Source organism: Rhagoletis pomonella, unplaced genomic scaffold (assembly GCF_013731165.1).
Source record: "Rhagoletis pomonella isolate Grant_MI unplaced genomic scaffold, Rhpom_1.0 Rhpom_scaffold_00001, whole genome shotgun sequence".
Classification (NCBI taxonomy): domain Eukaryota; kingdom Metazoa; phylum Arthropoda; class Insecta; order Diptera; family Tephritidae; genus Rhagoletis; species Rhagoletis pomonella.
The window spans coordinates 49,183,412-49,198,672 of NW_023458555.1; the positions used below are offsets into that span (position 1 = coordinate 49,183,412).

Genomic DNA, 15,261 nt, shown 5'->3' on the forward strand with positions numbered 1-15,261 from the left:
TCTCAAAAAAAACTGGGTAACAGTTATTCGTCGCCACGCTGTATATTTATTCATAAAAAACTAAATTTTTGGAGGTATTTTCAAATCGGGCCAGCTCACTTAAATCTTAATATTTTTCCGAAATATTTTGGTGGACGTCTTAAGATATAATAAGTTTTGTAATCCCGGTGGAAAAACCGCAACTTTTTTTGGTGATGCAGTCTAATGTACATATGTACACGTATTTTTTTAAACAAACCTTCTTGCAGAGAATTTATTTAATTTGCAAAAGCCGGAGCACAAAAAGATTTGTCTTTGTACTACCGCTGCAACCTTATATGAATTCGTTTGGTGCAGCAGGATGAGCAGTTGGAAAATTATAAATTGCAAATGTTCAGGTATAACTTTTACCGACCTATTTTACTCCTCTATCTATGTAGTTAAGGTCAACAAGTCTTTTACCCTATTTGCTTATCATAAATGAAAAGCTGCCAGTGTAAATCAGAGGTTCACAAACTTTTTTTCTCATAGACCATTTTCAAAATTTTTCTGGTTTCACGCAAAAGAGGAAATCGAAATTTATTGCTCTTAAATGGAGTTGAAATAAGGGGGAAGATGGAAATTTTATTCCTCAGTGAGGAACTTTTGCGAGCTCTGTCTAAAAATACACGACTCAAAAAAATAAGGGAGGCTTTAAAACAAAAAAATTAAAGCTAAATAAACAGGCTATCTGATCCATATGGCGGTCTAACTGAAACAAATTTTTTGAAGCTCGTGGACAAAAAAGGCAAAAAATATGCAAAATACTTATTTTTGCGGTATCTGTTAGGATTTCATGGGAACCGAAATTCCTAAAAAACATTATCCAAGAAATCTTAAAGCTTCAAAATGCTTATTTATAGTCTCAATAAGACCATTTTAAACAGCCTGTCAGAAATAACCGAAAAATTTTTATTTTTTTTCTTGCCTTGGTAAAGCCAAGCCAACATGTTTGTTCTTTACTATCAAGACCAGCTAAACTTACGTGTACCCCAACTAACATCTTATGAACCCCAATTTTTTCTTCACTCCAACGTAGACCGTCGTCAAGTCTCCCGTGGACCCCTGGCGTCCAGCCGGACCACTTTGGTCATCACTGGTGTAAATCAATTTACTATGTAACATAATGATATAGCCGAAGAGATGACTGTTTTCGCTGTTATTCTTATCATACATATATATGTACATCAATATGAATGTATTTCATTTCTGCGAAAATCTTCAATTAGCTTGCAAAAGTAGGGGAACCACAATTTTACGAAAAATTATGAATGTAAAAATAAGAAAAGAATATTCCAAATCATTTTTGTAACTTGAAGATGATTATTCCTCTTTCGTCTTGCTATTTTTTATTTTTTTGATATTGTATTAAAAACTTTGTTGCGATGCTTTCATAAATGTTTAATTTTTGCTTTACAACTCACCCTTCTCATCGTTCTGCTCATCGGCGGCGGATAATTTGCGTTCAATGGGGCTCGATTTGCCCGAAATGCTGGCGTTGGAGCCCTTCTCATCGATACCAGACGCGCTGCCGCTAATAGAGTCGCTCTTGGCCGCCGCACTCTTATCGGGCACCAGCAACTGTTGGCCCGGATAGATGAAAGAACTGTTCAAGCGATTAAGATGTGTCAACTCTGAGGGTGTGGTGTCGAAACGGGCAGCCACCGATGTCAAGGTATCACGATTTCCAACCGTATACGATATGGTGGGTATGGCGGGCAGCGATGATTTCTTGCGCTCATCTAAAATGCATGGACACACGGGAAACATACGATTGGGAACGTCGACACGAAAGGAAAACCAGGAGGCATTGTTGGATTGGAGTGGAGTAGACGAAGTAGAGGAAAAATAGGAAAGAAAGAAGAAAAGAAAAAAAAAAATGTACATAAGTAAATAAATTTAAATGGTAAAATTAGATATACATAAATTTTAAATAATATTGCATAAAACAAATTAAATTAATAATAAAAAGTTAGTTTACAGTAAGTAATAAAATCGTATTGCAGTTGAAAGCTGCGCTAGTCATAGTTAGTATATTTTTTTTGTGTGTGCGTAGGTAGTTTAGTAGAAAAAAAAACAAAGCGGAAGATTACACCAACGCACTTATTTTAGGCAGTGCGGCGTGCGTATATTTACTTTTTGTTGTTGCTGTTGTAGTGATCGTTACCAATTTCGGCGTTTGCTCGAAGATAACAAATGCGCCACAGACGCCGCCGCTAGCAAGCAGCTTATGAAATGCGCCCCTGCGCTCATCACTGGCGCATGCGACGCCAGCGTCAATGTCAACATCAACGCCGCTGTTAGCTTGTGCATTCGCGCCAATTTTCCGCAGCTCCAACAATTCACGTGTTTTCTGCGTTTTACGAGCTCGAGGTAGATAGGCGACAATAAATTCGTGTAAATTTTCAACATTTCTAAATATTTCAATAGCTTTCATTTTGACACACGCGTTACATTAGAGTACATGGTTTCACTTGCGAGGAGATCTCGACTCTACCATCTGAGCCCCAATTTCAAACTATTTAACTTTAACTTCGGATATTCAAGCAAACACTTTTAATTCATAATTTTCGCTGATTCCTTCAAATTCCTTCCATACAAGCTGTTTATTCTTTCACAACCACTTACAAACATACGTTAGTAGATATGCATTTCATTTTCTAAGAACTTGCAAGTCAAGTGGAAAACTCCAATTACAATAACAAAAATACATAAAATACACTAGCGTCGCCTAATGTGGCTCTAATCAAGTAGGCGCTGACACCTCCGCAATTTGTTTTCCTCTTAAAAAGTACGCCATCTCTTATCCTCTCCCCCACCAACTCCTCGCTCCAAATGTCTAACACTGGGCACCACAACAACTGAATGCGCGCTCACTCATTCACTACTGACGGTGACTTAGACCTACACCGTTGGATAAGTGTGTGCAATTCGCAACCGCTCCGGAGAGTCAGTGCTAGAAATTCAAAAGCAAAAATGTAACTAATTAATTGTTGCTATTGTTTAAACTATTACTGGCGATCTGGGTTCTCTTTATTATTGTTGTCTTTATGTTGTTTTTTTTTTGATAACTTTTTCATTACGTTCTCAGCGTTTTTGTATGAACTGCCTTGTCGTTGTTGCTTTCACACTGTTTGTTTGCTATGATAAGTTGTTTTTTTGTTGGTTTATTGTTTTTGCAATCGAACTGCTTTATTTAGTCAAACTAGAGTTGCTGCCGTTGCAGAATGCTACGACTCTTAACCAGTTGTATAATAAATAATTTTTGTAATACAAACACCGTGTGGAATTTCAAAATTGACTCAAAGCGCTACAATCGGTATTCTCCGTGCTCTAGAAATATTTGTCAACTTTTGACGTACGGCGTACGACGCACAGTGCGGTAATTTATGTAATTTTTGGAAATTAATTCAAAGATACAGTTAAGATTTAGGCATCTAGCGCAAGTAGATGAAATTCTGATGAAAAAAATATTTTAAATCGTATTGAAAAAAAATATATATACATATATATATACTTAAAATTTGACACATTAGTCAGCTACAATGAGAGCTACATTTTTTGTTACTTCTACTCCATGGTGCAATAATTACAGGTATTGTCTTCCCAGAGAGCGCTTATTCCGATCTGCCTTATTTTAAAAATATCATTGTTGCCCACACTAAAACGTTTACTGCCAGGGGAAAGGGATATTTCCATACCCCATATACTATATATGTACACGTACTTTTTGTTTTGAAGAAACCACCTTGTAGAGAAATAAATTCAAAATTTGCATGGCTCACTACATTTCAAACGCCTTTTCCTTTGTTTTGAAAAATAATAAAAATTAAATTAAGCGAAAACAAAAGGCAAATCAAAATAAAAGTAAAAGAATCAACATTGAACTGCGTCAAAATGAAAATAAGGGAGCAAAACTCTCTGGGAAGACAATACCTGTAATTATTCTACCCAAAACATATTCAATGGGCCTCATGCATAAAAAGTGAGATTAAGCTCCGACTCGATCTTCAGTACAAATTCTCGAGCTTGAGCTCACCCCATCAGTGCAAAATATGAGTCCCAGCTTAAGCTCACTTTTTATGCATGAGCGTTGTTAACAGGTTAACCTAATATTCACGCACGCCGCCAATTTACCGTCAAAAATTTCTCATGCACATACAAGCCCTGTTTGCGTACGCACTATCCAGTAAATCCAGTACTAATTTTAACAGTTTTTTACTGGAAGTCGTTTTCGTACGCAAGAACTTGCAAGAAACTAGCAAAAGAGGGGAAATTAAGAGAGCAAAAATGACAGCTGAACTTGCAAGTTTTACTGGGTTTTTACTGGATAAATTTTTACTAGCAACTATTTGCTAGTAAGAAAAACAGCTGATGACATGATGCTTAATGTAATTCACATTAACAAAAAATTGTTTGTGGTGCTTTTAGAGTTGCAATTGACAAAATAAACGTATTTAAATATATAATAAGATGGAAAATACTAGTTTTCAACGAAAATTGCATCGGAAAATAACACATTAATCAGCTGTTCATAAAACTAGCAACTTCTTGCTGGTTTTGCGTTTTCGTACTTTCATTCATATTTCACTCATTGGGAGTAAATATTGGCTTACTCTCCGAAATTTGGTTACTGGCAAGTTACTGGATATTTTTTGCTAGAGAATACGAAAACACAACTACAACTTGTATGGGATCAACCGAAATTCAACGGCGTGCGTATGAAGCTAACTCAATTTCCAATTTTTGTTCTGCGCGACAATTTGATTTGACGTTTGTGCTCAATGAAATCAAATGTAAACGCGCGCAAGCCAATTTCGGGTGACGCAAAACGAAACAAATTCGATGGCGTGTACCAAAACGCAAGCCGCGACTATTAGGTTAGCCCATGATATAATAATTTTTATACCCGAGCGCGCTTGTGCACAAGGGTATATTACCTTTGTTCACATAACGGTTGTTTGTAAAAGCTAAAACGAATCGAGATAGATATAGACAAATGTATACATAAATGATCAGGATGAAAAAAAAAATCGATTAGCCATGTGTCTGTCCGTCCGTCTGTCCGTCTGTCCGTCTGTCCGTCCGTCCGTGTACACGATAACTCGAGCAAAAATTGACATAGTATCTCAACGAAATTTGGTATGTAGGTTTCCGTTAATCCAAGGTAGGTTGGTATTGAAAATGGGCGAAATCGGACTTTAACCACGCCCACTTCCCATATAACGGTAATTTCCAGAAATACGAAAACTGCGATATTTTAGTAACTACTGCAGATAATTCACTCAAAATTGATATTTACAATAATTTTTAGACGAAAAATAAGAATATTATAAATTTTTGGAAAATGGGCGTAGCCACGCCCACTTATGGTTACATGTGTATATCTTGGTAACCGCTACACCAATTTCTTCCAAACTTGGCACAGTTGTTGGCCTTGGTACAGCATAAAAAATTGCCAAAACTTTTTAAAATCGGACAATAACCACGCCCACATCCCCTATAACGGTAATTTAGAGAAATACAAAATCTTCGATAAATCAGTAAATATTGAAGCTAATTTATGCAAAATTGATGCTTGCAACAATTCTTTACCAAGAAATACGTTTATGGTAAAATTTTGGAAAATGGGCGTGGCATCTCCCACTTATGATCACATATATGTATATCGGTAACCGTTCTACCAATTTGTACCAAACTCGGCGTGGTTATTGTGCTTGCCACATATAAGCAAAACGTTGAAAATTATTGAAATCGGACTAAAATAACGGCCGCTTCTCATATAACGGTAAATTTCAGAAATGCTTGAAACTTCAATATTTCGAAATTGAAGGACGCTAATTTACTCAAAATTGATACACCCCGGCTTACCATCTAGCGGAAGGTTTCGGAAAGGTGAAAAAACATATATTTAATACTTGCGCCGGGTATTTAATGTTCGGCTCCGCCCGAACTTAGACTTTCTTACTTGTTAGAAGGTAGTTTCACTTCAAAATTTTTGACATAAACCGTGTCTGTGACAAACACGCAATGTGGCCACTGCTACGATATAGAACTTGGGGATTTTCGCTTGTTATTTTAGATATTTTTTAGCAGAACATGTAAAGATGTATATGTTTCATAACTGATCACTTAATTTTTAATATAAATATACGTATTTAATACATAAATTTTTGCCACTGCTAATCACATGAATAAAAATCATAAAAATGAAAATATAACGGCAATATTTCTTGTTTATAATGGATTAGATCCATCGCACACCACGGACTTTATCGGCCGCCGATTTAGATGCGCTCGCTAGTCTTTCCATTGCACCACAACTAATTGGTCGGAGCGATTAAAATAAATAGGCGGCCGATAAATTCTGTGGTATGCGGTGGCTCTTATAGCTGTATCCTTACATCTATTCCGTGTGTTGCAATATCCACGAAAGCAGCAGTTAATTTTTTATGAAGCAAATTATTAAAAAATATTCGAAAATTACTATTTATTTTTCCAACGTCAAAAGATGGATTTCTTTTTTTTAAGTTGGTACAACAAAAAATACGAAACACGTTTTCTGTCAGATAGCTAACATGGCGGATAAGAAGAAGAAGTGAAACTACCTTCTAAAAATTATTGTATCATGGGTTAGCCTATAAGGTAGAAGTGACAATTCAGTCGAGCTCTCTCATAGCTGACTGCAATGTCAAACAAAGAAATTAACTCTTTGTTATGCATTTGTCATCACTCAATATCTTTGAAATTAAAGTTTTTGTAAATATGAAAATATTTAAAATCTCATTACAATCAGCTTCATATTAGTTATTGCAGTTTCGTTTTAATGTAAATGTGGAAATGCATGCTCACACAAAATTACACACTAAATGATACACACTCATTTATTAAACCGTTTTGACAATTTTCTTGCTTTTACTATGCCAATGTTTTTGAGCATTTATCTTTTTTTTGAAATACTTAATTCTAAAGTATATTAGGCCTTAAAAAAAATTTTGATTCTTCCAAATTTACATCAGAACTTAACTTCAATAATTTAGCTCTTAAATTTTTGCAATTGCGAAATTGCCGTTGCATTAAATTTATTAAAAATTACTTTCAGTTTCTTTATGTTAACAAGTAATTCTGGTTAAAGATTTTACAGACCACCATTGGAAATTTGGTCTATCCACACGATCTATCATTCTTGGGGAACACACGCGTCCGCTTAGAAATACTCAGCTGAGATGGGCAACCAATAAAGTCACGCGCACACGTGAAGAGTATCCTAATGAAACATCGCAGCAATTTGCCCACCGTTGTCGCTTCACTTGACAATTCGGAGGTGTAAAATAACGCACCAATTTGTTGTCATTTTATTACGTATTTAAAATCAGTCGCACAGCTCACAATTGAAAATTTAAACTAAACCAGTAAAGAAGTATAATTTCGGGCGAAACCGAACTTTACATACCCGGCGCAGGTATCAAATATCGTCGTTTCAACTTTCTCTAAACTACCTTTGCATGATAATCAGGACAGGATCCCGATTTCAAACGCTTTCTATAATATTTTGAGTAATGCTTAATTATATAATTGAACCAGGTTTGGTAGAAATCTATTAAGTGTTTACCGAGATACCCTTTTGTAGTCATAAAGTGGGCGGTGCCATGCCCAATTCCCAAAAGTCTATAGCAGTCTTATTTATCGTTAAGAGATTCTTGTAACTATTAACTTGGAGTAAATTAGCGCCCTCAGTTATTGAAATATCGGAGTTTTCGTATTTCGGCAACTTATCGTTATACAGGAAGCGGGTGTAATTTAAAGTCCGATTTGAATTTTTCACGAATTTCTTTTCCGTACCAAAGTTATTAAGTGTACCGGATTTGATAGAAACTTATAAATCGGATACCGGATACACATTTGTGGTCATAAGTGGGCGGCGCCGCGCCCATTATCCAAAAATTTATAATAATCGATTTTTTTGCTAAGTGATGATAGCCTTAGTAGTTGCTGATTTATGGCAGTTTTCGTGTTTCTGTAAATTACCGTTATAAGTCAGGTGGGCGTGGTTCAAAGATTTTCAGCATATTTCTTAGCTAGGCTCTAGGTAAGGCTCGTACCGAGTTTGGTAAGGATTAGTGAAGCGGCTACTGAGATACAGCATTTCATCATAAGTGGGCGGGGTCACGCCCATTTTTCAAAAATTTCATAATAATGTAATTTTTTACCACAATTCGACTTCAAATACTAATTTTCAACAATTTGAAAATACCATTATAAGGGAAGTGGGAGTGGTTACAGTCCGATTTCGCCCATTTTCAATACCAACGTACCGTGTATAAATGTAAACCTGTATACCAAATTTCGTTGAGATATCTAGATTTTTCCTCGAATTATCGTGTGCACGGACGAACGGACAGACGGACGGACAGGCAGACATGGCTTAAGTAATCGACTTCTATATTCATTCTGAGCATTTATGTATACATTTGTATACCTATCTCGATTCGTTTTAGCTTTTACAAACAACCGTTATGTGAACAAAGGTAATATACCCTTGTGCACAAGCGCGCTCGGGTATAAAAAAATTAAAACTTTGAATAGTATAGGGTTAAAAGTTAACATTTCAGTCGAAGTTCAAAAGAGAGAAATGTTGAAATCACTTCAACCTTGTTATACCTTGCTTCTACCTCGTTGAATATTAGGCTGTTCGATAACCTGATAATTATCGCAAATTATTTTATTTTGGCGTTCTCCAAATTTTGTAGGAGAAATTAAGAGCGCAAAGTGACAGCTGAGTTGCTAATTCTTGCTGAAAAATTTTTACAAGTAGCAATTTGCCAGCAAGAAAAACAACTAATCAAAGGTAGTTGATCGAAGTCTGCAAGTTGTGAAAATAATGCAATTTTTGTTGATGATTTTTAAGTTTAAAACAACGGAATTACAACACCAAATATTTGTTTTAATCAGTGTTGAGCAAAATTGTATTTACTAAGGATTAATAAATTCTCTCGAGTGAGGTCATTTTCTCTTCAAAGCTGTAATTCATTGAGTTGTTGAATGATAATTTTAGTCATTAATAGGAGTAGTTAAGATGCTATCTTAATTAAAGTTATATAAAAATGTCAAATTTTTAAATGGAAGTTCCTTATAATTAACTCTCAATACAGAAAGCACAGAGGTTGTGTATATATGAACGTTCCATGTCAACCGGAAAAGAGCTATATCCAAAAATTCACGAAATACAAAAAAGAACTTAGAAGGACTGAAAATGTTTGCACACTTCTGTGTGCAGTGTGGCGATTTTGGAAATTCACCAAACTCACGAACCGACCAAAAATATAATTACTAAAATTTACAAAACCTAATAAATTAAATAAATGAAAGAATACTTTTTTAGACATTTTTGGGGTCGCTGAAATAAATTTGGTATTGGATTTTTAAAATTCAAATTAGCGCATCCAACATGGAGGACGATGTTTTTAGTTCAACATTTTTGCTCGAAAATTGATACCCTGGGTGCTTACGAGGTTACTGGATTCAGATCTGGTTTCGGGTTTTGAAACTTCAAAATGGTGATCCATATTTGATCTACCATTCATCGTGGAAAGGTTAAAATCGAACTTAACGTATGGGTAACATTCTCATCTGATCTGAGTAACCATGTACGTACGTTCGATGTTAAGTTATTTTATAAATGGTAGAGCTAAGCCAGTTTCAAGAAGGAATTTAAGTGGCAAATTTTTATTTATTTTTATTTTTTGAATTTATTATGAATACTAAAAGAAGTGCAAAAAAAATATTTTTAACTTAAATTGCTGGCGAAAACAGTAGTTAAAATGTATAAATACAGATTTTTAAGGTTTTTCAAGAATTTCAAGTTCTAGCTTCCTATTCATTTTTTGGAACAGATGACGAGCGACGTGCGCGAAAGGTTGAAAGCGCAGTTAGTCAACGACGTAGCGTAAACGTAGGCTGACGTACGTGGCAGCATATACAATTTACTGTTGATATAGAGAAAGAAGCAACGGCAACGTCACCGCCATGCGGTGGTGAGTTTTCGTTAACACGCGAATCCCATAAGGTAGATCGTGTCTGCGTCAACCTACGTCTACGTTACGTCGTTGACTAACTGCGCTTTTAGAGTTGGCCATTGCGTTGTGTTGGCGTTGGCGTTAAACAACTTTGGTTATGTGGAGACTTTCATATAAATGCATGCAACGCTAACGCAATTGCCAAAGTTCTATGTAAACGGGCCTTAAAAGTTTGCTCATTATTGACATTAGAGTTTTGACGCTCCCTTAACTCCCTTACAAAAGCTTTGCACACACATACGAACCCGCACACAGTGCCTTGCTAAGGGAGCCGATATTGTCAAGAGGGAGCAAGAAAACTGTTTTCTGAGCAACCCTTTTATTATTGAATCATGGTAAACAACAGCTGATTTTTGTTTGCAGACGCAACACCTTCCGTTATTGATATACAAGTAACCATTCTCACGGGCCTATTACACTCAAGGGTGTACGCCAAACTTTTTTATGATTGCCTGTCAAGTGATATGGTCTAATGTACCTACATACATATAAAATGCAATTAAATGCGCCTTACCTATTGCTGCAGCGACAGTGTGTACCATACTGGGGAGCTTTTTTTTTTAAATTGAAATTGAGCGGTTTTTAAAAATACATGACTCGTTTCCAATTGACGCGGCTTTTTGTTTATTTGCGTTTTTTTTATTAGTATTTCCATTTAAAAAGTGGCAGCCAGCGGCCCATTGGAATGCATATATACATATAAAAATCTATGTACATACAAGTAGGTACACTTACCCTGTAGCAAAAAAATATTAATCTTATAAAAATAACTAACTTGCAGTCATAATCGGAAGTTTGTTTTCTTAATATCCTCATACAAATATTACTTTGAATGCACTTTCAACTGCACTTAACAGATGCTTTTTTGAATTCAGGGCAAGTATGTAAAATGAAATTCGATATTTAAATTAGTAATTAGTTACAAGTTTTGGCCATCGTCATTAGAAAATGAGTTAGGTTTTTTAGTTATTTTCAAGTTGATTAATATCCTGCAGGGCGTGTATGCTTTTACAGGGTATGCACCCTGCAGCAAAACGAACTGGTTCAGAACTGGTCGAGCTAGCTTGAAAAGGGACGGTATTGCTTTCAGCTACATACATATATATTTTTTTAATGATGATATACTACGAAGTAGCCATTCTAGGATTGCCAACCGTACTATAGTACATAGTATTGTACTATTTTTTGGGTCTGCGTACTATATACAGTTGGGAAAAAATATAGTATGCAAAAATACTATATTTCTTCAATTATAAATATAAATATTTTCTTTAATTTGTAAGAAAGAAATGTTTTAACATTGATGACATTTATACTGAAATATCAATATTAAAAGAAATATACTTTAAAACAAAGGGTCCATAGATAAAAAAATGGCAACATTTTTAAAAATACTTAGAAAGATTTACCAAATTTACTTAAAATTCTTTCGCTCTTGCTCTCTATTCCACTATTGTGAAATTGTGAGATGAGAGAAATAAAGTGACTATCTCACTAATAAAAACTGAACATTAGATTTACATTAATTTAAATATTGATTTCGATAAAGCATATAATACTTTCAAAGAAATATGGTTTTTTATAGAGGAAATGCATAACACAGAAAAAAGATGTACACTTAAAAGGCATTTTTTCTTTTTCTTTAAAAAAAAAAATACTTTATATATTTGAAGTGTACTATATTTTTTCAGATTTTGAAAAAGTACTATAAATTTCTTAGAAAATGTTGGCAACCCTAAGCCATTCCATCCCTCTGCAAAACTTTCGCTCTCGTTCTGAACTGGCTCCATTTTGGACAGATCTGGGACATACAATTTTTTATGAGGGAAAATTTTCACGATTATTTTCTTTTACAGATTTCATATAATTTTATTTTGTTCTAATTTTATTTTTAGTAAATTTCATAATTTGTTCTTCAACTTGGTTTTGCAATAGTTCACAGAAATTTGTTAGGCGGAACTTTCACTTTGCCAAGAGTAGTATAATGTGGTACTTTTGCAAAACTATCTTATTTTTTAAAACTAAATATCGTAAAAATTTGGCTAATCTACTCTTTCTCCAAAATTACATACGTTTTGGGACAAAAAGCAAGAACAACTAAAAATGTGATAAGTGCCAAATAATACAAAAACTTTGCATTAGAAAGCTATACCTATCTAAAATGAGGATTTTAGCACTGGCTCGGAACTATGCGCCGGAAAAGGGATGCGCCAGGGGCAATTGACACTAGGTAGGGCCTCGCAATGATAACTTCGCCAGTTACCAGAGTTCAAAAGACAATTAAAAGTGTAAACAGAATCAAGTCGCTGAGCGAACTTCGTCGGAAGAATGGAATGGGAAAATTTGCGGACTCATATTTTCGCTTTTGTAATTTTATATTTTTTATTTGTATTAAACTCATGCGATTTTAGTTTCGGTTCTGTTTTAATAAGTGAAATGTTTTGGCGAATATCACCCTACGGAATCGCTCCGTCCGACGAAATTCGCTTAGCGCTTTGGTTTGGTCCAGTTCGGCACTAGAGCGTTTCCCTACAGGGTACATAAGTACGTACACAGCGCACACGATCTTCAAAAGTGACACAACTCAAAATTTGGAATCTTTGAAATTATGCACGAAAAATGTACACAGAGCTTTTATTTACTTTTCGGCTGGAGCAAATTTTTGTTCTAATTTGTTAAAAAAACCTAAGGTGAAGTCTTCCTTGCCCATATGATAAGCGTGTGCTAAGAAATAGTTTTTCGCATTTTCTGTTTAATTTTGAGTTGTGTCTCTTTTGAGGACGGTGTGTGATATGCATGTTAAAAGCAAAATAACAACTTAAGTATGTGAAACTCAATTTGTGACAATCGTGTTCAAAAACATAAACAGCAAAACAGAAGAAATATAAACAAAAAACAATAACGAAAACAGGGGTCCAAATTAGTGGTATGCGGCTTTGAACTTGATCGATTTTAATTAAAAACTTAACACTAAAAAATGTACAATACCTTCACATGTAAAAGTATTTTTATTTATTTTTACTTGCTTTTTGCTTAATACAAACCCAGTGGGAAAAATAGTAATGCTTTACATGCGTCAAGAATATTGTAAAATATTTCTTATGAGTTTTAGATTATATTACTGATTAATATGTAATCAGCATACTAATGTATCCAAAAAGCAGTGTTGCCAAGTTTTGAGTTTGAAAAAGCACTAAAACCCAAGAAAAATCGCGCATTTCTCGAAAACAAGCACGAAATTTGTATCGGAGTATTTAATGGGCTTTATATGCATAAACATTTTTTTGTAGGGATGAGGGATTAGAGGTATACGCCGCCGGGCAACGCCGCCGCCACCGAGTTACGAAAATATTGGCGCGGCAGCGGCGGCGGCGCGTAAGGAATTTTGTACAAAATTTTCATTATGTATGTACATTGAAATACATCGTTTGAAGGAACTAAATACTACTCGTATAAAAACACTATTTTACGAAATGAAAATTCCATTTTTAAAATAAGTGTTTTTTGCATAATTTGGGCCACTGAACATTTCAAAAAAAAAAAGCCTAACTCAGAAAAAACCTAGGTAACACGTTTATTGATCGAAAGCGTTTATTACAGTTAAATTAGGGTCGAATACTGGTAAACTGACGATTTCTTCCGCAGTAGAAAATTTTTTTCAATACTACAACAATACTACTTTTTTATATACTACATCAACAAGAAAGTTATACACATCAAAAACTTTAACGCCAATATCTCAGAAAGCAGTTTTAACAGAAACGCCCTTATTGCATCTAACTCCTCAATTATTGGAGATAAAACAAAGGCTAGTTGATTTTCCTGTGTGTTTTTTTTTAATATTTTAAACAGAATTTTAATAAAAAGGAAACACTTGTTTTGCTAATTTTTACATTCGTAAGTTACTTTATTCTGGGGTCCCACAGACGTATACAAGAACTAGGTGGCTGTGTGAAAATTACGTTAGTATTCCCAAGTAGTGGTCAAACCCCAGGAAGGTTTTGCTCCCGCGCATCGCAATATTTTCTACACAGAGTTAAAGTGCCGCTTTTTGGTAAAAATTACTATTATTTTGCATTACATTCTGTTCTCCTTAGAAAAATTTGGCGCTTAATATAGTAGTGGAAATTTTAACTATTTATAAGCCATTTTTCAAGCAGTGGATCAAAAAGGCCCGTTCTGGTGGGAGTTGATGGGTTAAACTTTTGGAAAAAAGTAGGCCAACCTTATTTTCAATATATAACCCGCAAAAAATCGTAAGCACTCCGTAATTTAACATAACGGTTGATAAGCTTATTGCAAAAATTTGTTGATAGCAACATAAATTACCCCAATAACTTAACCTTTAAATTTTTTTATTTCTTTGAATTGAAATAGTACATACGGATTTGTAGAGTATATAGAGATGTACGTATATTAGGGTGCCCATAGAAAATCGTTTTTTTGTACGTTAGTACTACATATTTTCAAATTGTGGAAATTATCGATGGTCAAAATTTAAAAAATTCTTTGAAATTCAAGCAAAAATAGTTATTCAAAAACTCATGAATCTAGAAAATCGTATTTTCTGACCTAAATCGACAGGTTGCGACATCTAAATCTATAAAAATAGGCAATAATATTTCTCATAAAAACGAATCAAATTAAATTTTCAAAAAAATCACTCAACATTTGAATTCAATGAATGAATTAAATATAATTATAATCTGATGACATGATAAGATTAGAAGTCTCATGGCTCTTTGGAATCTGCCTTATGGGCAGTAGCGCCGGCGTTTCCAGACGCGCGGCTAAAAGAACATAATGAACTTTTCTTTCCGACTGCTTGACACCTCAAACATAACGATAATTGTATTTCTCTTTTAAATGTGCCTTATTTGAGCGCATAGTGGGGAAAATCTTTTTGTGTCAAAAATTTGTTGGCAAACATGCTCGCTTACGATTGTCACTGTGTCAAGATTTTGTTTCCGTTTTTGTAAAGTTGCTAAAATATTTACGATTGCTATTAATTTAGCTTAGCTTTTTTTTAATTTACAGATTAGGTGTCTTCAAACTAGAGATGGGCACGGGCCTAAATTTTCAGGCCCGGCCCGGCACGACGTGACATGCCCCAGCCCGGAAATAAAGAGCCAAATTTTATTGTATGTATACATAACGAGCCCTAACC

The 15,261-nt window shown here is 34.7% G+C and overlaps 1 protein-coding gene across 12 annotated transcripts in view; it reads right to left on the bottom strand.

The window, feature by feature from the left end:
• LOC118745751 (TLD domain-containing protein 2) overlaps positions 1-15,261 on the bottom strand; it is a 321,509-nt gene that overhangs the window by 158,221 nt on the left and 148,027 nt on the right. For 11 of the 12 annotated variants that reach the window (XM_036479438.1, XM_036479428.1, XM_036479422.1 and 8 more), the window contains one exon: positions 1,443-1,760. The exons of the other annotated variant lie outside the window; for it this stretch is intronic. In XM_036479438.1, coding sequence (XP_036335331.1) covers positions 1,443-1,760 — 318 coding nt within the window. The remainder of the gene's footprint in view (positions 1-1,442; positions 1,761-15,261) is intronic. 12 annotated transcript variants of the gene reach the window in all.